This window comes from Sus scrofa, chromosome 9, assembly GCF_054392235.1.
Source record: "Sus scrofa isolate SSC_HxYL_T2T_F1_AM1 chromosome 9, Sscrofa_HxYL_maternal_Yorkshire_Landrace_v2.0, whole genome shotgun sequence".
Classification (NCBI taxonomy): domain Eukaryota; kingdom Metazoa; phylum Chordata; class Mammalia; order Artiodactyla; family Suidae; genus Sus; species Sus scrofa.
The window spans coordinates 77,941,582-77,964,359 of record NC_139391.1 but is presented as its reverse complement, the minus strand read 5'-3'; the positions used below and the strand labels follow the sequence as shown (position 1 = coordinate 77,964,359).

The following is a 22,778-nucleotide window of genomic DNA, read 5'->3' as shown; positions in this document are numbered from 1 at the left end:
GGTTTGAAAGGGGTATTGGCTCTACTGATGCTCTGTGTTCCCTGAAGGTAGAATGATTGTGTTACCTCTTAGGACTCTTGGCCCTCAGAGGCATCTCCTGCTCCCCACCCTGGATCAATAAGGACTGAGGCAAGCGGGTGTCCCTCGGTGATGCTGACCCAGAGAATTTGTTCCTAACAATCATATCTTTGCAGGTCAACTTCTTCTTTTTGCTCAACATCCTCCGCGTGCTCGTGAAGAAACTGAAGGAAAGCCAGGAGGCGGAATCCCACATGTACCTGAAGGCAGTGCGGGCCACTCTGATCTTGGTGCCCCTGCTGGGCGTCCAGTTTGTCGTCCTTCCCTGGAGGCCTTCCACCCCACTGCTTGGGAAGATCTACGACTACGTGGTGCACTCTCTGATCCACTTCCAGGTAAGGAGACCCTTGATGCAGCTACTTGCTCAGCTAGTGGACGCAGGGGCAACAGTTTTCTGAGACTCATCTGAGATTAGAAGGGCCCTTTAGAACATACCTTACCTGGAAGGAAGAGGGCTCCTCTCTGTCTTTCTCCTCGCCTGCCTTCCCAGGTTTTGAATCTTAAAACTGAGGAAGAAAATAGGAAACAGGAGGCACGAGCTTTGAGAACACATCTTTACAAGGACAGATATTTGTCCTGAGACTGACCCACTGCACAGAGCTGAGGTCAGAGCTCCACCCACAGTCCTTTCAGCCTTTGCTTCCCTCCCCCAGAATCTGGGGGCCACGTTCGGTTTTGTTTTATGAAGGGGGATGTCGAAGACCAACATAACCAATACCAGTGGCTTCCCAGCCTGGATTATTACCAACACAGTTGCTAATGCCATGAAAACAGGTTTCTATCATTATGAAATGCCAACACATCCAGTCTATCAGAGCTGGAATCCATACCCTTCTTAAAACTGGAACCCACGTTCCAATGACTTCACTTCATTGCCCTTGCCCTGACTAGAGACATCAGCACCTTAGAATATCCATCGTTGAGTCATGGTTCAGTGTCAGGCAGATCACTGTCCAGTCAGCAACAATCACCATTATAGCTACCATTTCCTAAGGGTAGGGATGGTTTTAATAATCTGAGCTGTTATTGTGGCCATTTCTATAGAGTTAAAGCTCAAAGCTCAGACCTAAGGAATCTTCTGAGTAGTGACCAGAACCTCAGAGGTTACTCAGTCCACATCCTTATTTGGGAGATGGACTTGGCTGTGAGTACAGCACACTACTAGTTCCCCACAGGGACACAGGGCAGAGTCAGGCCCACAACTATGCTCTGTGACACTTGAGCTTTGCAAATTTTCTCTACTAAAATCTATAAGATCTTAGTTTTTAAGTCTTTTAGGGACAAAAATTATATTCCAGTCCTCTATAATCAACATATTCTGCCATAAATCTCCATGTTAAAGGCAGCAATATATAAACCAGATTGACGAGAGCAGTCTTTTTAGCCAAACAATAGAATCTTAACAAGAAAAAGGCATTTTAGTCGCATATTCTTGTAGTGAAGCATTGAATATGGGTGGTAGTAATTGTTTTTCATCGAGCCTTGACTTCCTATTGCTATAGTGAAGTATTCCTCCCAGGTTATCTATTTATATTGATTACTAAACAACACAGTGCACACAAAAATAACTTCAATTCTTTTTTTCCTCCTCTTTTTAGGGATTCTTCGTTGCGATTATCTACTGCTTCTGCAACCATGAGGTAAGCGTGCTTTTCATATAATACTCATTTATATAAAGCCAGCAGTCTCCAGAGGGCCTCTGTACACTTTTCCTTTGCTCTCACTTCTACAATTGACCTAATAGCTTTCCTGACTAGCCAGTTCATGTTTTTTTCCACTATTTCAAGTTGAATCTTATCTGTGTTTTTGTGTAGTATTATTGCAAATATTATCCAGACAGGTAGCTAAATTCTGATTTCCCTGTATTGCACCTTAGGTCAGCACTCTGAGCAGCAGTAGTGAGAGCGGTTCAGGGTCGCCATGGAAACGGAGTCACACCCCCATTCCCTTTGGAAGACCCAGCCCAGCACTAGGGCAGAGCCAAAATCTAGCCAGTTTGTCCTGGTTCACTGCCTTTCTTTCCAGTTGCTTGCTGCCAGTGCCATACCACTTATTCAACATTTTGAGTATTACCCTAAAGTTAAGGCTCAAAAGGGAATAAGTAGTTTGTTATCTGAATATTTAGATCAGTAAAATCTAGGGATCCACATGGCCAGTGTTTTAAAGGGTTTTTTAGCTAGTTCCCTTTCTTCCAATGCTATCTCACCTGGGAGCCCAATTTGTAAAACAAAAGTGAAGCTTTGGTACCAAAAGTGTAAATTTGTACCAAGGAACTTCTGGGGCTTCAGGGAACGTGATTTGAAAGCTCCCTCATTTCTCAGGTGAGAAATCTAAACTCCAGAAAGATCACGTGGCTTGTCCAATGTCACAATAGTAGTTTGAAACTAGGACCAGCACCCAAATTTTCTGGTTCCCAATTAAATGGCCTATATCTTCCATTGCACCCCATTGAGGTCTATGACTCTTTCCAGAAGCTCTCCTAGTACACTTTCTGGAGTTGTACGTGGCATAACTTTTAATGTAAAAATATTTGTGATTGTCTTAAATTAATCCCTATTAAGGATAATTTTATACCAAGGCAAATCACGTTTTATTAAGAGATCAACATATTATTTTCCAGTTAGTAACAAGAATGGTTTTCTAACCATTATCAATTGATATTTAATGGATTCTCTAGTCTTTATTTCTTCAGTTAAATAATTTTCAGTGAGCGCCTATAATATTTTGTACCTCTGAAACCTCTTGCTCATCTCCAACCCCTAAATTTTAAGATCATTGCTCCTGTTCTCCCTTTTAATTGATACATTGTATTCTTTCATTCATTCATCCATCAACTTATTCCTTAACTAAACAAAAGTACACTGTGCATTCATTATTGCTAGGTACTATACTGAAAGCCTGGGATAAAAATGAAAAGACATCCTTTTGTTTCTAGCTGTTAAAGCACCTTTCCCTTTTTTAAAGAATAATAAAAACAAATAAAAAGGGCTTAAGTCACCCTATCTTTATATCACTTCGTATGACTGCATATCCCTGCCTTTTGAGTTGATTCAGGTGGCATACAAAAATAAATTTTTTCTCTAAAATAATGTCAATACAGGGCTAATATAAAAATCAAGGTTCAGGAGTTCCCATCATGGCTCAGTGGTTAACAAATCCAACTAGGAACCATGAGGTTGCAGGTTCGGTCCCTGGCCTTGCTAAGTGGGTTAAGGATCCGGTGTTGCCGTGAGCTGTGGTGTAGGTTGCAGATGCAGCTCAGGTCCCGAGTTGCTGTGGCTCTGGTGTAGGCCAGCGGCTACAGCTCCGTTTAGACCCCTAGCCTGGGAACCTCCATATGCTGCAGAAGTGGCCCTAGAAGTGGCAAAAAGACAAAAAGACACACACACACACAAAAAAAGCAAGGTTCAGGATTGCATGCATCTGTAAAAATACCTCAGTAATTGATTGTGCCTTAACCATGATGGCAACTTCCATGTGGCAGGCACAGAAAGCAAGCCTAGAGGTGCTCCTAATAATTGAAAGTCTCCAGTTCAAGTATGTTATCTCTGCTTTTGGAAGTAAAAGAAAGCATCTCCATTTTAATTAAGATCATGCTACTTGGGAAATGTACACATGTGACATTTCTTTTTTTTTTTTTTTTTTTTTTTGTCTTTTGTTGTTGTTGTTATTGTTGTTGCTATTTCTTGGGCCGCTTCCACGGCATATGGAGGTTCCCAGGCTAGGGGTCGAATTGGAGCTGTAGCCACCGGCCTACGCCAAAACCACAGCAACGCGGGATCCGAGCCGTGTCTGCAACCTACACCACAGCTCACGGCAACGCCGGATCGTTAACCCACTGAGCAAGGGCAGGGACCGAACCCGCAACCTCATGGTTCCTAGTCGGATTCGTTAACCACTGCGCCACGATGGGAACTGCAACATGTGACATTTCTAATACCGATATTGTGTACGATGTCAAGTGTAATATCACAGCCCCATGGGTTTTAGTTATCTGGGCCTCAGCTGGGCCTTCTGTGAACATACTCTTAAAATACTGAACACAGGCAGGACACTCATACATGAGGGAAGTTATTTCCAGCTACATGTGAGATAGGGTTGTGATCAGGCATTGCCTGGCTGACTGTTACATTTTAGCAGAGATCCGAGGGGCTAGTACATCAGTTCTATAATGAAGATAAAGATTTTAATTTTTATTTACTACCCATATGTTATTGGTGATTCCTACTGTGGAAATCGACTAAATGCAGGAAAGGTATTTTTAGAATTGCAGTGCTAGGAATCAGGAGATGACCATGAGAGCATGCTTATGTGTCAGACATTTCCCATAGCTCTTCCAAGGGTGTGGACATTGAACATTTTGACATTTCAGTGAATTAAGTATCTAAGAGGCCTTACAAAGATAATGACGGCTATAAAGATGCCCAATTTTCCCAGGAGACTCTTAAAAACTGAGAGAGAGAGTACTAAAAACTCAGTGGAATGTTCTCCCTCATTTTTCCTGCTATTTCCCATGCATTGTGGATAAAATAATTTGCAGATCAAAGTAACAAGCACTAGAAGGATCGCAACTTAATGGTTACAGATTGAAGTGTGTGAAAACTAAAACTTTTGTTCTTTGCTGTAACTTACCTTGCTTTGAAGAGCCCATTCACTCAGCTTCTGATAGTTTACTACAGTCTCTTTCTAGAAAATATTTAGTTCAAAAGCTTTTGAACAAAAGCACAGCTGGTTAGCAAGAATCATGGTGGTACTCCCCTCCCCCATGTCAAAGTTCACGGAGGCTCCCCTACCTCCTCAGAGCCCTAGAGATTCTCTCACCCTGCAGCCTCCTTGACCAGGCCCAGCCCTATTCTGAGACATCAGTCCTTTATTCCTGGAAGGAGCCTGAGTACTGGGCCCTGTGAAAGGCCTATGAGGCTGTCTTGAGTACATGCATAACCACTGCCACTCCACTGCTCAGGCACTGTGTCAGACATGGTACCAGGCCAAATGAGGGCTATCAATTTTCAGGACTGCTCTCAGAATCAAAGAAAAGGACCTATTCTGCTGGGGTGTTTATTATTCCTGGCTTACATCTCCCTGTTTTTTTCAGGTATGCCCTCCTTGAAGGGGATATGCAAAGTCATTTGTGTCTCTTTACATCTCTCTCTCCTCTTCCTCTTGTGGGGATTGGAAGAGCTCTGCACTCACACTTTCTGTCTGTAAGGGACTCTCCCTACATCCCATCCTGCATGTTCTCCATCCTGTGGCTTTTAGTAACATTATACTTTCAGACAACTAAGGTTGTGACTTCATATGCAAAGATAAGTTTTTCTATTTATAAGTTTTCTATTTTCTATTTAGTTTTTCTAGATAAATTCTTTCTCTTTAGAGTTCCTGTTGTAGCTCAGTGGGTTAAGAACCCAACTAGAATCCATGAGGATGCGGGCTCGATCCCTGGCCTCACTCAGTGGGTTAAGGATCCAGTGTTGCCATGAGCTGTGATAGAGGTTACAGATGTGGTTCCTATCTGGTGTTTCTGTGGTGTAGGCCTGCAGCTGCAGCTCTGATTCAACCCCTAGCCTGGGAACTTCCATATGCCACAGGTACAGCCCAAAAATTAAAAAAAAAAAAAAATCCTTTCTTTCAATAAAATGTGGCTTTCAAAAAATACTCTCCTCCTGGAGTCTCAAAGTCAGTTTGGGGACTTAAAGTTAAGCAGTGATTGCTTTGTTCTAGAGCAGTATTCTAAACTAGGATGCATCAAAATCACCTGGAAAGTGTGTTAAAACACAGGTTGTTGGGCCTCTTCCAGTAGAGTTTCCTATTCAGTAAGATAGGGCAGAGCAGAGGAATCTGCATTTCTACCAAGTTCCCAGCTGATGCTGATGCTGCTTGTCTTAGGAGACCCACTTTGAGCACCTCTGCTCTAGACAAAAGCTTATTTGGTCTTCAAGCAATGAATGACCTTGACTTAATCAGGGAGGTGTGGGAAATGTCATTTAAGACATACAATAAATGTTTTCAAAATCTTTAACCCTATCACAGATGATACTTATTTTTTCTTTTAGAACAACAACAAAAAATCTTCCTCAAACTTAGGAAAATCGGTAGTGAAAGGGAATTAGAAAGCCCCAATCTTATAATCATCAAGTACCCAATTATCTCAAACTATAGAGCATACAAATACATTCTGTAAGATAAATATTCTTTAAGATAAAGACTAAGAGAGCTATTGCTATGTCCTCCAAAACCATGAAAAAAAAAAATCTGTGACAACTTTGAATAATATTCAGCAGTATTCTTCAGCATCTAGTTAATACAGCTTAATAGGGATCCAGCTTTGAAAAGTCATATGACAACAACTGAAGCATGCAATTACTTTTCAACTTCCAAGTGAACGTAAGGTGTTTTTAACACTCACGATTTGTCATTTTAAATTCAGCTTGCAGCAAGTCTGTTGAGTTGTGGTGGCAGCACATGAAAATGTAAAGGAGCCAGGCCTTAAAATCTTTTCATTCTTTGAATCAGAACTCCTGGGATAAATCCTCTTTTCCATTCAGCAGCACATAACTGCACATGCTGAGGATGAATTTAGGAACACATAAGCCAAAGACAAAAACATCCAAATCCAACCCTAAGGGTTCCAACCTGATTTTCTTTTTTTTTAAAGTATAGAAACGGAGGCCAAAATATTACCCACCTTATACAGTCAATGACTAGGTCTTCAAGCCATCAGACCAGGGGATCTATTTTTTAAAGTTGGTAAAAAAAAAAAATAATAAATAAATAAATTGACATAATCAAGGACATGTGATCTGTGTTAATTGCTTTTATAAAGAGCAATGAATGCATATAATTCAAAACTTTGTATATTATGCTTACCCCATTGCCAGCTCCTAACAATTCTTATGCTTTTCAGGAGCAACGAAAATTTCCTTGGTTTTTTTTTTTTTTCAAACGATTCAATGCCCATATTTTTGTGATCAAAGCAGTGTTAGGCTCAACCTGTGGTACTGTAGGAGATAATTGCCCTTATTAAACTGTAATTATTGAAGTGTCTGTCACATGCTGCTAAGGGCCTATTCTTACACGTGTGGTTTACAAATTGAAGCAGATTGCCATCACCACACAAAAGGACAAGTTATAATTCTGGAATACAATTATCGAAGGCTATGAACATTTCTGTAATAATTTTAAAAAATTAAAATAGACTTCAAAACCCTTTGGCTTCATGCTGGGTACTTCATTAGTATGCATGGATACTCCAATGGAGATTATTTTAAAAGGACAGATGAGGCGAAACAAAGACTCCCCCCAACACACACCCACCCCTGCTGGGCACTGTCTGCCTTGGGTACCTCTAAATATATGTGTTAAGTTTTAGTTATAAGGACAATGTTGGTATTTAAAAGATGCTGAATCCACAGAAACTATCAGTTCCCTTTGTCTGGGGACATTGCTTCTCCCAAAATACACTGAGCCAGTATATTTCCTAATTCCTCAACAGGGCATCCAATAGTTCTTAGATTATAAACATGGCATTTAAGGACTTTAGGTTTAAGAGACCATATGACCCAAATAAAACATCGCCATCTCTTTGCTAGTATCAACAGGAAAATACATTGTACAGAAATCCAAAGTCCAAAAGAGAACTGGAAGGCAATTTAAATATTTACCAGATTCTTTGCAGAGGTGCTAAAGGTAAAATTTCATTGCATGGCAAAAAGAAGAATTTGCTCATGTTGTATCTGAAAGTATAACTCAATGGGGACGTTCTTTCCCAGCTATATTCAGCTGTGGTTTCACATCAATCCTTTGTGATATGATCAGTCTAGTCTCTCTTCAATTCTGTAGTCTCCCTCTTGCACAGACTGCAAAGCAAAAGCACAGATAACTAGACAGGGAAACATAGTATCCTCTTGGGGAGTTATGTAGAGGACAAAGGGATGGAAGGGCTGAGTCTGAACTATTTATTCATTAATAATTTTAATAAACACATTTGTATTTGAAAATATATTCCTATGGTGATCTTCCACTGAGAGTGCTTTCTTTCCTTTTCCCAAAAGATCAACACCCGTCTCCCAGCACAAATCTCAAGGTGAATTAAACTCTTTCATTTGCATTGGCGTCAGATATTTCATCAGGCTGCAGCATATTCTTTGTGGAGACCTAGTTTAGAATAGAGGAGAGACAATTAAACAAGAGATCAGAAACTATGTAATTAAGAGCTCTTTTTATTTTCTTAGCACTACCACCCTCCAAAATATACACACACATGACTAAAGAGTTTGCTTCTGTCAAGATTTGAGGCTCACATCCTGCCATAATAACAGTAGAATGGAGTAATAGTAGTCTCCTTGAATGGCACTTTACATCTTAGAAGTCACTTTGATTCATGCTGCAACAGTTTAATCCTTTGAACAGCTAGATGAGGTAGAAGAGTTGAAGAAAGGAGTCTTAGAGGGGTTAACTGTTCCACCCAAGATACAACCATTCTCTCTTGGCCAGCTGGTTGCTGGTGCAATATTGCAAGTGTTTGCCTCTGATATTTTCCAAAATTAGCAATGCATTGGAGCTATTCCCAAAATCGTACACCAATGTGTGTGAGAGAAGACATAATAACAGTTGTAGATGATCTAATGGGTTACAGTTCTCCAAAACCTGTGTTTCCATGTCTTGTATCAAAACTCAGGATTTCATATTTGCATGACAGAAAAGTTCAGTTTCTCAGATTCACTCTAGATATTTTCAGCCACCCCCTATCCCCACCCCAATACCACTGGATGCCAACACAGTAATTGCAACTCAGTCATGGATGATTATTTTCTTGACTGAAGGAGTTAGAAACTCACTCTAGAATAGATGTTACCAACCACTCAACAACCATTTGTTGAATAACTGCTATATGCCAAACACCACAATATCTGGTAATACCAAGATAAGACATGGTTCCTGCCCTTAAGGATTTCACAGTACAGGAGAGAGAGACATAAAATATTATAACATAGTAAGAACAATAATGAATATATGAACAAGAGCAACAAGAGCACAGAAAAGAGACTCCTAACTCTGCATTAGAGGGTCAGTTTCCCTGGGGATGACAGCACAGTCAAATCCTGAAAGAGGAATTGTGCCATTGATGAAGGTGGGGAAGAAGACATTCCTGGAGAGGGAACAGAGGGAGCAGAGGCCTGATGGGAAGAAATAATACAGCTAGTGGGAAAAGACATGAGGTTTATTACTTTTGGAGAATTAGGGTCAAGGCAATAAGTGGCCAAGAACCACTTTGGCAGAGAGAAAAGCCATCTCAGGGGGAAGCAGAGGAATGGTGGGGATTTGCTGCTCCTCCCACTGCCAGCATCTCTGTGCCTGGTGTCTGCTGGGCATTGAATCCTTCATATATGTGCCTGGCTGAGTTACTGAAGTGGCAGCATTTGGGGTACATGGCTAAAAGACAGAATCATCGGACCAAGGCTTCAGATCACTTCTGATGTGGATTAAATTCCTCCTTTTAAAGAGAACAAGCCTGATCACATTCAGTCTATCTGGAATATGTCACCATGTTGCTATTTTGAGTGACAGTCACAGAGTACAAGAAACCAAAACGTGTGAAGGAGCATGCTGTTTTGATTAGAAAGAGAAAGGACTTAATCTTCCACATTTCTTCTTCTCTGTGGGTCTTATTCTCTAGACAGAAATGTCTCAAAGAGTTAACAAACTAGTCACTACTCAGCTATTCAGCCCTAGGTGGATGGAGCTAAACTGTCCTGATTTTCTTCACTGTTCCATTCTCCCTCCCTTCTACCTCTCCCCTTCCTGCAGTCCATCCTTTTCTCTCCAGCCACATTACAGCTCGCTTTGTACCTCTTCTGCTCACATGCTCAGAAAACCATAGGAAGCAAAACATTGGCATGAATTAACCTTCAACCAGTAAATAGCTATAGTGAAGAATTGAGCTAGATAGGAGCCTACAAGTGCTTGATGATAATAAGGGAATCAAATCCAGAAATGGTGTCTAGAAAATCTTTGGGGGTCAGCATGGAGCAGAGAATAGAAGGAGAAGGGGGGACCCACGGTAGCCATGTACCTGTACCACCCAAGGTGACTTAAATGACCTCAAAAGATCTTACCAAGGGCTCTTTGAGCATTATGATTCCCCTTTTAACAAATCCAACATTCAGTTCATTTTCTAACTTCATGGTCAGCCCTCTACAGTCTACACTAGAGCCAAGCAGTATGGTCAAGAGCCATGGCTTTACCGGGGACTGTGACTCTGGCACCGGATATGAAGTTCTTTGCACCCAAGCACTCATCACCTCCAAAAAAACAAACAAAATCAGCTTGTTGCCTCAGGAATTTGGAAAGACTAGTCTTCTACATTATCAGAGTACCAGATTAACCTGCTTACCATTTGTCACCTTGATCCTTACAGCTATTCTGCTGTATGAACCACTCTGGCTACAGGTGTCATACCTTCTTGACTTGCTTTTCAATGAATCATTTCACTGTTTTGCCTTTCCCTGAGTAAAAAATATTGAAAATCAGATGGCAAATACCAGTAATTATCTGGCAACATTGTTACTCTACTACATGCAGGAAAAAAAATTGCCCCCAAAACAGTCAGCCTTCTCATATTAGGCATATAGTTTTATAACATTAGTAGATGGGGCTATTGTTTATATCTTCTTTCAGATTCATACAAATGCGCAGTGCATAAAACAGCTCTGCACAGTCAACTTGTGACATATTTTATCACATGTTATATTTCCACGTCCCCCTCCATAATGTTTAGGTGTTACATTCAAACCTGGCAGCAAAACAAACTACAGATGTATTCATAAATTGATGCAAATAGTTGGTACATAGGCCTGTCTTATGTACTAAGCAACAGACTCAGAAATATAGAGTAGGTATTATAACGGTATCTCATTCTTTTATACTTCTGTTCAGCAATAGAGAAAAGAAGTTAGAAGACAACAGAAAGGATAGACTTAACTACTAAATGAATTCTGTAAAAAGCAGTTACACAAGCAAGTGCACCATCTCTGTGGTTGCTTTTGGTTGCGGCTATTGTAGTTTTCATGTTTAAAGCTTCCTGACTTTATCACCTTCTCCTCTTGAGTTTGATAAAGAGTTGATTCTGTTTATAAAGCAAGTTGGGTAAATTTGTTTACCTATGTGAAGTTTCTCAATAGAAAGCAATTGAAATTTTATTCTTAAAAAGTTAACCACTCACCAGAGTTTTATCGGGCACACTCCATCTCAAGCCACACTGGATAAAAGGAAAATCAACAGTTATGGGGCCATTATCATAAAATCCAGAACTATGCAATAATTTCCATATATATTCTCATGACCAATAATATGTAGAGTTAGATAAAAGTGTCTGCCATATCAGAGGTGGTAGCAGATAAAAAGGTTTCAAAATCTATCTCCCTAATACAACAGGTATGCCATAGGGAAATCAAATTTCACTCAGTAAGAGCAAATGACAACTCCTTTGCTCAAATAACAACCTCACCAGTAGTAGCAGAGGCAAATAGCTAAGTTCTCCAACTTGCAAATTCTTCTTTGGAAATGGCATATTCCATAGCCTCACAGCCCCTTAGATCCGAAGTACCATTCAACCTCCTGTAACCTGTGATAAGCTCCGAGAATTGTGCTCACGAACTTGCCTCAACTCCTATCCCGACAATGATGTGAACACAAGGTTCCCTTTTCTTCTCCAGGTTCAGGGAGCCCTGAAGCGCCAGTGGAACCAATACCAGGCCCAGCGCTGGGCTGGCCGCCGCTCCACCCGGGCCGCCAACGCTGCGGCCGCCACTGCCGCTGCCGCCGCCGCCCTGGCCGAGACTGTGGAGATCCCTGTCTACATCTGCCACCAGGAGCCGAGGGAGGAACCCGCCGGCGAAGAGCCGGTCGTGGAGGTGGAGGGTGTTGAGGTCATCGCCATGGAAGTCCTCGAGCAAGAGACATCTGCCTGAACGTGACGCAAATACAGCATCGTGATCACTGAGTCCTCACTTCCCGGGAGAAAGACCAACCTTGCATCCAAAATGATTTCCATCCTCCCCGGGGGCAACATCTCATTTGTGAGAATTATTCAGTGAATTTTTCCATCGTGAACCTGAAGTAAGTTTTACTTGGTACTCTTGCTACGGGAGACAGTCTCGGAATGGAGTCTCCCTCTGCAACCCTTGTGAACTCCTGTGAATTCCATCTTTCATCCAGGACTGAGATACAAATGTCAGAGTAAAGCAAGCAAAGATCCAAGTAAAACGTAATTCAAGTTGACCTAGTTCAGAAGCAGGGTGCTCCTTGTTAACCTTGAGCCATTTATACCTTTGAAAAATCAAAATCACCGTCAGTATTTTTTTTTTTTTCTTTTTAACTCTAAACTTTGAATTAGGATATTTCTATTTGGCTATGAATCTGATTTTTAATTTTTTTTTAATTTCAACCAATCCTGATGTTACTCAAATGTTTTACCATTCACAAATCACAACGTGACCTCCCCAAGACAAAGTGGCTATCTAATAGACAGACACACTAGGTGTGCAGGGAAAAGAACTGCATATGGCAGGAGGAAGTAATGCTTTTGAATGAAAAAAAATTTAGAGTTCAAGTTTGCCAATTTGTTACTGGGTTTACTAATATTGTCCGCTCAGCTTGGTTTTGGATTATCCTGTCTGTTGGGCAGGCCCCGACTGCAGTAAAGAATTGGCTTTCAAGTTGAATGTGCTTTAGTGACTAACATTTAAAAATTTGGAGGTCACAAAGAATCCATCACCAAATTTTTCACAAAAACTGCCAAAAAGATAATTCCTAGTGTAAAAGAATACCTACTTACTCTGGGAAAGAGAGTTTTCCAATTTCCTAAACTCCAGAATTTATAAAGCAAATCACTCTAAGGTTTATAAAGCAAATTACCTCTTGCCCTTGGGTGCTATCTAGCAGTAAAAGATAAATTTGTTTAAGACTGGTAATTAAAAGACTCCATATAAGTCCATTAACTGCTTTCCACCCAGCTTCAAAGCTTAACAAGATCTCAGCCTTTTCCAGGAAGATTCAGTAGGACTAATTAGAAATCAGTTTGTAGTTGACCTCTTGTTTTCTGCTATTAGTGAAACAGGAGGGGGGAAAATTGTAGCTGCTTCAAATTTAACTGTATACTAGTTCATTGAAAATAAAAGTAGAGTTCCTCATTAAAATCCAATATTATATTCCCATAGCTCCCTTTACCTCCTTCAATATAAAAATCTCCAAAAATCCTGAATAGACCAATATCACTACTAGCACCTGAAATTAATTTGTGAATTTGCAACAGGAATCAGTTACCATTGTTTCATCTGTATGCTAAATGAGGGGCTGCATTGAAGCCCTCCACATCTCACATGTCATCTTTGTATCTTCTGCTACTGCCTTTCAGAGATGATCTAGTTTTGGAAAGACAAAAAAAAAAAAAAAAAAAAAAAAAAAATAGAGATTTGTTCTGGTTGTATTTTTGGTGCACTTAAAGAAAATTATATTCTTTCAGAGAAAATGTATTTTGGATACTAAAGATTAAGCCTATTTTACTTGAACGTCAGGGAAGATTTGAAAAGAGGGTATTTTTCCAATTACAATGTTTATGTAGTAGTAATCCTATTTTTGTTTACAAATGTGGAAAACAGAGTATTTCTGGCAGCTGTAGTACAAATGTGATAATATATTGCTGAAATATTCTTGATGCTCTTGTGCTAATATAGTAGTGGCTGAAGAAAACCAAACAGCTTACTATAGAATTGTGCACAGTGCCAAAATTATGTGAAATGCTTCTGCTATCTACATGTATGAATTAATACAGAGTATGTGATAAGCAAAATGTGGTGTGTGTGCGTATTTTTCTAAGGAAATATATCCTACCTGTTTTCATTCATTCATCTCAACTCTTGTACATTCCATAGTCTCAGTTTCATTTCAGCCATGGGATGCTAACATCTCATCTTGCTTGTACTGCAGGAGGGGGAAAGATAATCCAAAAATACAGATTAGAAAACCATGTGCAAAAACATCCAGGTTTTTTATCAGTGCAGCTATCTTTGATCTTCAATTTGACTATAAACTCCAAAGCACCATTCTCATACCCTTGTTAATGCAAAACCACACACAGCTGGCCGTCTATATTGTATAAGTTTGGGAAGCACAACAAAGACATCTAAGACAAAAAAAAAAAAAAAAAAAAAAAATCACAGTCTTTCATTGCTCTCGGTTTTTGTTGTTGGTTTTTTTGTTTTTCATTATTCTGGAACTAGACCTGTCCACCATCACATCAGATCATTAGAAGTGTTACAATCACTGATTTTTAAGGTAGTTTTGGAAACTAAGGCTGGATAAAAGACATTTAATTAAATATCATTAGAATGCATAAAGGCCCCTATTGGAAAGGTTTTCAAATCTGAAAACCATGAACTGGGAAAAAATGAGGATTAAATGAGATCTATGATGGATTAAAAAGGGGAACAGGAGCAGTTTGTAGGTTCTTCACATTATGTGTTAACAAGCAGGATTGTCCACCTCAGGAGATCTGGGGAACTTTTTCAGAAAAGGTACATCAGGGCTGTACTTTTCCTTTTGTATTCCACTGGGAAATATAAATATATTTCTTATATTAAAGAACAAAAATAATTTCCTATCATACCATAAAGTCTGATTCTTTGAGAAGGTAATTTGAACTCAGAAGGTCAGCTGTCCATCTGCTCTGATCCAAAACCAGCCTTTGGGTGCACATGGACATCACGGTTCCCAGAGGAGGGAAAAGATGTGGGGGAAAAATTAGAGGAACACTATCATCATGGAGCACCGACCCTTCTCATTCATCTCTTCACTCATTATCATTGATTCAACAGATGCTTCACACACCTTTCATCCGGCGATACAACAAATATTTGTTAATAGTATGACAGTTTCTTTGTGTCAGCAGTAAAAATCAAAACCTGCTAAGTGAACCCATACCATTAAACTATAACCACAGATATCTTTGGGGTGGAAGAACATGACACATGGACTTGGGGGTGGTAGCTGGGTGTGATCCTTCTTCCACATTAGCATGGGGTAGGACAGCTAAATTATAAGAAAAGGTCTCAGAACCAGATCTCTACATGAAGGCTTAGCAAAGACTCATTTTCCAACAAGTTCTAAAATAGTCATTCTTTCATTGGCCAGGTTATAGTTCAACTTATCATTGGAGTTAACACTTTAGAGTTTAAAATAAGACTATTTATGAAGGAGATGGATCAGAAGACAGATGTAGAAAAGCAATCAAATGAGCTCAGAAAGAAAGATCATTTGTCATTTGAGAGGAAACAATATACCTCACTCCTAACTTGAATTTAGGAAAATTGTTTTTATGGAACCCATCCATAGAGAACTTGTATGGGGTATGGAGGGGGTTGGGGAATTAGCTAGAAGCCTTTAAAAGAAAAAAAAAGGATGATAATATGTGCATATGAGGATAAAGAAAGGTAGAGAAGCCTCCTTTGAAAATTTAAAACTAGCAATATTTCCAATTTTTTTGTTGTTATTCTTCTGTACCAAAAAAAAAAAAAAAATCTGTTTCTTATCTGTGAAAAATGTGAAGCAGAAGAAACCCTGGCCATCGAAACTGTAAACTAACTTAGGTCAGGAAGAGTCTCTCATTTTGTGTCTTCCTCCATGGGGATGATATGAAAGCTTTCTGAAAGATTTCAGAGATTTTCCACTCTTTTAAGCATTGACCAGCCAGTCACTCGGGTCACTGATCAGTCTCCATTTTCCATTTACAGAAATCCAGTGCCTTTTACCTAACTTTCCCAGAGGCACATCCACTGACAAACTGTCTCACTCCTCACCAACTGACCTGTAATGCCACTGCACATCACTGCAGTCTCCTTTACTAAGAGACCTGCTATCTCATATTCATTTGGAGAAATTGCTTCCAAATAAAATCTCAGCATATTACTAACGAAGTGCTAAGTAGCTCTTCAATAAAAACCAACTGAGCTGTCTTTAAGGAAAAAAACGAAAACATTCAGAGTAGATAAGGACATCTGTTTCCATCCAACCCTGCCAGACTGGCTAATCAAAGCTAGCACACTGGTCTTGAGCAGCAAAACAGACGCTCAGCTGCAAGCCCTTGAAATCTCAGCACAGCTGGGTAAGAGGTTGGCCTCAGATCAGCAAGTACGTCTCTGGATCCAGCCCTTCTCCACGGCACCTTGCATCACGGCTTCTGTACACTCTTGTCATGAAAGGGATGTTATGAGGCTTAATGCAGAGTTAAGTTATAGAGAACTTATGAAGACATCCCTTGAAAAGAGATGATTTATGAAGAAAAGGGATGTTATGAAAGGGATGTTATGAGGCTTAATGCAGAGTTAAGTTATAGAGAACTTATGAAGACATCCCTTGAAAAGAGATGATTTATGAAGAAAAAAGGAAAAGACTACCAATCCTGGAAACACGATAGCTGACACAAACCTATAGACATTAGCTTACCTCCTCTTATAACAACCAAACCTGTTTCTATCCCCATTTTGGGGATGAGAAAACTAAGTGGAAGCCAAGTGGAATAATGTGCTCACCACAGTCACACAGTTAGTAAGTAGCTGAGCTAGGATTTGAATCAAGAGTGTCCCCCCGCAACCCTGACTCCCCGAGCCTCAGCTTCTGAACTTGCCATCAGGGAATAACTGGCAAAAGCTCTCATTCGGTACTTTTTTGGTTCCTACTCAGTGTTTCCACATTTTGTAGGATCCCCTTCCCGGGTTGAGATGCAAACAGAGACAGCCACATAGGTTTGGACCCTATCCCCAGTGCACCAGGGTGGCCCCAAGGAGCATTTGTACTTGGAATAATAGGTACGGTGAGGATTGGGTGAGCTGCAGAGTCAACAGTATAGCACTCTAGGAGTTCCCTGTGGTGCAGCAGGTTAAGGATCCAGGGTTGTCACTGCAACAGCTCTGGCCACTGCTGTTGCGAGGGTTGGATCCCTGGCCCAGGAACTTCCACATGCCATGATACAGCCAAAAAAAAAAAAAGGAGTTCTCATTGTGACTCAGCGGTAATGAATCTGATAAGTACCCATGAGGTTCGATCCCTGGCCTCTTTCAGTTGATGAAGGATCTGGCATTGCTGGGGCTGTGGTGAAGCTGGCAGCTACAGCTCTGATTTGACCCCTAGCCTGGGAACTTCCATATGCCACAAATGCAGCCCCAAAAAGCTAAAAAAAAAAAAAAGAGTATATAGCACTCTAAACCGTAGAAACTGGTATCAAAAGGGCTGGAGAATAAGGAGGGTCAAAATGAGCATCAGAGCCCAAGTTAAGCCTGTCAGAGCCTAAGTTCATATTTGATTCTGGCTCCTGGCTCAAGCTAATGAGCCAGAGTTGTGGGGATTGGCCCAACAAAGGTCATCTAACTGGGAGCAGAAATGAGAGACTCCGCAGCTGAGCTTTCATTCAGGGACCTGAAAGGGGGTATGCAGGGGTGGAGGTTGGTTCCACTTAAAGGGATAGAGGTGATGCCTTCATTTTTTCTTTTTAATAAATCCGAAAGCCAGGGATAATTTTCTACTACAAAATGTTAAAATAAGACCTGTCCTTAATAGTGGACATTCTATACCTAGAGTAGGATGACTGTCAGTTCCTTCTCCCCATCCAGAGCCACATAAGCTAGTTTTCTGCTTTGTTTTTTGTTTTGCTTTGCTTTTGCTTTTGTTTTCCCAAAAGCCTCTTTTAGAATATTCAACAGCTTTTTGTAAATCACTTCAACAGGCTGTAGCTACCATGACCCTATTTGTCAGGCAAAGACCTCCCTTGATATGTTGCTACATGACTTGTAAAACCTAGTGATAGTTCTCAAAAAAGAATGGGCATTATTTAAAATGACCCAATGGGGAAATCAAAGCTAGTGAGGTGGATCTGTAGGCTTGTAATTCTGTGTAGTGGCAACAAAAGTGTCTCTATCTAAAACATGGATAATAGGAGTCTTAGAAGGAGACCAAAAAATGAAAAAATAGAGAGGGGAGAAATACTTGAAGAAATATTACTTAAATCCTCCATTATTAAAAAAAGATAAAAGACCTCAAGTAAAAAAAATTCAAAGATTGCCACAATAACTACCCCAAACTAAAATCTTCCTAATATTGACAAGATTAGGCAAGATCAACATGACAAGAGAGAAGACTAAAGCTTTCTTTTTCTTTTCTTTTTTTTCTTTTTCTTTTTTCTTTTTTTTGGTAGAGTTGGGGGTGTGGGGAATAGAGATTTGGGTAGTTAAGAAAACAATATGAGTAAACAAACATGAGTATGAGCCTTAAAATGTGTGAAATGTCAATATAAGATTGATTATAATAAAGTGGCCATCGTCTCCAATTAAAAAAAGTCTCCTACTAGAATAAAAAACTAAAGCCCTACAGTGTATAGACACACCTAAGACATTAAAAAAAATAAAAGTAAAAGAAATTTTAAAAATGGGTGGGAAAGTTATACTAGGGAAATATGAACCAGTGGAAATACGAGAACCTCTCTTTATATCTGACCAAGATGTTCCTGCTATGGCATAGTGAGTTAAGAACTTGACTGGAGCAACTCAAGTCACTGAGGAGGCATAGGTTCAATCCCTAGCCCAGCGCAGTGCATTAAAGTATCCAGATTCAATCCCTGGCCTGGGAATTTCCATATGCCATGGATGTGGCCATTAAAAAAAATCTGACTAAGAATTTAAGGAAAAAAGCATAAAAAACACAAAATTATGTATTAGTAAAAGAAACAATTGAACAAGAAGATTATAACCATTATAAACTCATATGTACCTCAAAATACACCTGCAAAATACACCAATCAACTCTGAGAGAACTTCAGGAGAAACAACTGACTTATCAATTGTAGTTGAATATTTAACATACTTGTATCAGAATCTAATAGATCATGCAAATAAAATAAGTGTTTTAAAATAGCTGGAAAATACAACCACTAAACTCAAGCTATTAAAGACATATTAAACTATATGCTCAACAAGCAGAAAATATGCATTCTTTTTTAGTATACATAGAATGTTTACAAAAATAACTATTTTTAAGACTACAAAAGAAATCTCCATTAATTCCAAAGGATTAACATCATTCAGAGGATCTCTGACCATAGTGCAATAAAATTAGAAATTAATGACAAAGTTATATTTAAGCAATCTGATGTTGGAAACAATAAACACTTCTATTAACCTTTAACTTCAAAAGGACATTTAAAATTATAGAGGCGTTTCCGCTGTGGTACAGTGGGTAAAGGATCCAGCATTGCCACAGCCATGGCATAAAGTTGCGGCTGTGGCTCAGATTCGATCCCTGGCCCAGGAGCTTCCATATGCTGTGTGTGTGGCCATAAAACAAACAAACAAACAAAAACCCTTTAGAAGGAATGTCTTATGTTAGTGCCATATTAGTTTTTGACTATTAATACTATCACTACATCTCTAAATTTACAGGACATACCTAAAGCTTGATGAATACCTAAACTTTAGATATATTTATTCGAGAAGAAAGAATAAGGTGAGAACAGGGTAAAAGCAAACACACACACGCACAGACACACATACACACACACACACACACGCATGCACACTAAGGAAAAGGTCATGTGAGAAATTACCTTGATGGTGCTGGAAAAAGTGGCTCAGAACATGGAGAAAAATAAAACTGGATCTCTCATTAATCCCACATAAAAGGCAGATTCCAGGGATATTAAGATATAATTATACAAGAAAAATATATGCATTTCTAAAAAGAATGTATAAGCAAAGAGCTTGAGGGCAGAAAACATTTAACAAATAACACAAACCAAAAGGCCAAAAAGAAAAAGAATTTGTTTACATTAAAATAAAGATACCTGTTCAACAAGGAATAGTGTCCCCCATTAAACAGATCATAGAATGAAAGATAAAACTAACAGTGAATAAATATTAAGAACATCAAAAGAACTCTGGTAAATCAATAAGAAAAATACTGGCATGGGAAATGCATAGGCAGGTTCTAGAAGAAGTCATCCAAAAAGTTAAAAAGCATTAACAGACACTTCAGTTAGCAGAGAAGTACTTACTAGAAAAATGCTACTATTAGACACTAAAACAATACATTCCAGGGAGAATCACAAGAGTCTCCTCATCTTGTGAGAGAGGAGAACAGATAAAGTAGGCATTAGGTTTGTCTGATTCAAAAGTTTCACAGATGACATATATTTTAGGAGCAAGCAGGTATCACTACTTAGGAGAAAACAACCCTCCTCCATTTCATTAGAAGACAAGCAAGAATAGATCAAAATAATTCTGAGAGTTCAGAAGGCAAGCAAAGCCAAAGTTTTGAAGTTAGTGATTAGACAAACACACATAGGAAAGATAACTCTTGGTTAATCTGATTTGTTAACAGCTATGTGGTCAGGAAAGGTGAAACTGAAGCATTTAATCAACAATGACAACCACCCAAAAAACCCACCAATCTACAAGTCAATTAAGAATATGAAATTATCTGCTATCCCTGAACTTAGTTATGTGTTGAAATAATTGAATCAAAGACTACTCCAAGCATTTAAAAAGTGGCAAAGTCTCTCTCCATTCTAGAATAGCGATATGTTGATGTAATGATCAATCAATCACCACCTCTCTGTCTGCACTACCACCTAAGGGGATCAACCTTCTGTGTTTAGACCAGATGAGCTCACTGTCTTTACTTACCACAGCACTTTCTCTCAGACTGGCTATCATCAAAAAGAATACAAATAACAAATGTTGGTGAGGATTTGAAGAAAAGGGAATCCTCCTACACTATTGGTGGGAATGTAAATTGGTACAGCTACTGTGGAAAATGGTATGGAGATTTCTCAAAAACCTGAAAATAGAAATTACCATATGACCCAGCAATTCCACTCCTGGGTATATATCTGAAAAAAACAAAAACACTAATTCCAAAAGATACATGCACTGCAATGTTTACAGCAGCATTACTTATAGTTGCCAAGATAAGGAAGCAACCTAAGTGTCTGGCAAGAAATGAACATATAAAGAAGAAGGGGTGTATAGATGATGTATACACACATATATATGCCATGGAATACTACTCAGCCATAAAAATGAATGAAATTTTGCCATTTGCAGTGACATGGATGACTTGGAGGGCATTATGCTAAGTGAACTAAATCAGACAGAGACAGAAAAATACTATATGATATCACTATATGGTTCTAAAAAATACAACAAACTAGTGAATACAGTAAAAGAGGAGACTCACAGATATAGAGAACAAACTAGTGGTTACCACTGGGGAGAGGAAAGAGGGAAGGGACATTATAGGGGATTAAGAGTACAAACTTTTTGGTATAAAATAAGCTACAAGGATATATTGTACAACATAAGAAATACTACCAATATTTTATAACTATAAATAAGTATAACTTTCAAAAATTGTGAATTGCTATAATGTACACTTACAACATATTATACAGCAACTATATTTCAATACAAATTTTTAAATATAAAATAAACATAGGCAGATACCTAAACTAAACTGAGCTAATCAAAATCTCTCAGGAATTTTAATAGATATAGAAACTATTAATTTTATGGTGATGGACTCTGGAGCTGTAAGTCCATAAAGATTCTGAGCTGGCAGTCATTTTTAGCAATTCATACGGTGATAAATAAGAAAGTGAATCAGGAGAACAAAGTAGACACACTGAAAGAATGGAGACATGCGACCATGGTGAAAGAGAAGAGAGAAATAGAAAAAATAGATGCCAGGTTATTTTCTATTTCTCAAAAGACCTGGCTGTATTTCCAAAAATTGGATTCTATAATACTGTCTTGTATTCTTACAGTTAATTCCTTTTTTCCTTGAAATAGTTGCACTAGATTTCTGCCCTGATATTACAATATGCCCTAAGATAATTGGCTTCCTAGAGCATATGTCTAAGCCCTGAAGAAAAGCTTGCCAAGGCTCATTAAATGCATCAGACATGCTCTTATTCCCATAGGAATGAATAGTAATGTCACACACACACATACAAAAACCATTCCCTGTCAGGAAGTTTTAGGGAAGGAGTTGAGGGTCATGGAGGCACAGTGGTTTTCATTTCTTCTTCCAAATGATGATAGTAGCTTTGTCTGAGAACGAAGGTAGGATGGAAGAGTTCAATCTGAGAATATTAGTGAAAAATAGAATTTGGTTTTTAAAATTTTATTGTATCAGTAGCTCAGTCTCTGCTGAGGGCCTGCCTGCCCATTCTAAAGGAGGATTCTACTGGACAGAAATTCTACTGGTTAAACCAAGAAATCTTTGAACAGGAAAATGAGGAAGAGAGGAATAACAGTGCTTGGATACAGTTCCAAAACCTTCTCTGGAGCACCCCAGCCTGAGAGATAAAGTAGAACCTGAAGAGAAGAACAGGGTATGTTTCATGGAAAATCATCTGGGAAGAAAGTCAGAAGTAATTCTTTTTTTGGGCAGGGGGGGCGGCTGTACCTGCAGCTTATGGAAGTTCCGAGGCTAGGGTCAAATCAGAGCTGTAGCTGCTGACCTACGCAATGCCAGATCCAAGCCATGTCTGCGACCTACAATGCACCTCATGGCAACAATGGATCCATAACCCACTGAGTGAGGCCAGGGATCTAACTTGCAACCTCACAGATACTAGTCAGGTTCATTACTGATGA

General features: G+C 39.3%; 1 protein-coding gene across 3 annotated transcripts in view; it reads left to right on the top strand.

Moving 5' to 3' along the window:
- CALCR (calcitonin receptor) overlaps positions 1-13,927 on the top strand; it is a 123,554-nt gene extending 109,627 nt beyond the window's left edge. For 2 of the 3 annotated variants that reach the window (XM_021102242.2, XM_021102244.2), the window contains 3 exons: positions 195-413; positions 1,677-1,718; positions 11,793-13,927. In XM_021102242.2, the coding sequence (XP_020957901.1) occupies positions 195-413; positions 1,677-1,718; positions 11,793-12,047 (516 nt within the window). In that variant the 3' untranslated portion in view covers positions 12,048-13,927. 3 annotated transcript variants of the gene reach the window in all.
- The last annotated feature ends 8,851 nt before the right edge of the window (positions 13,928-22,778 follow it).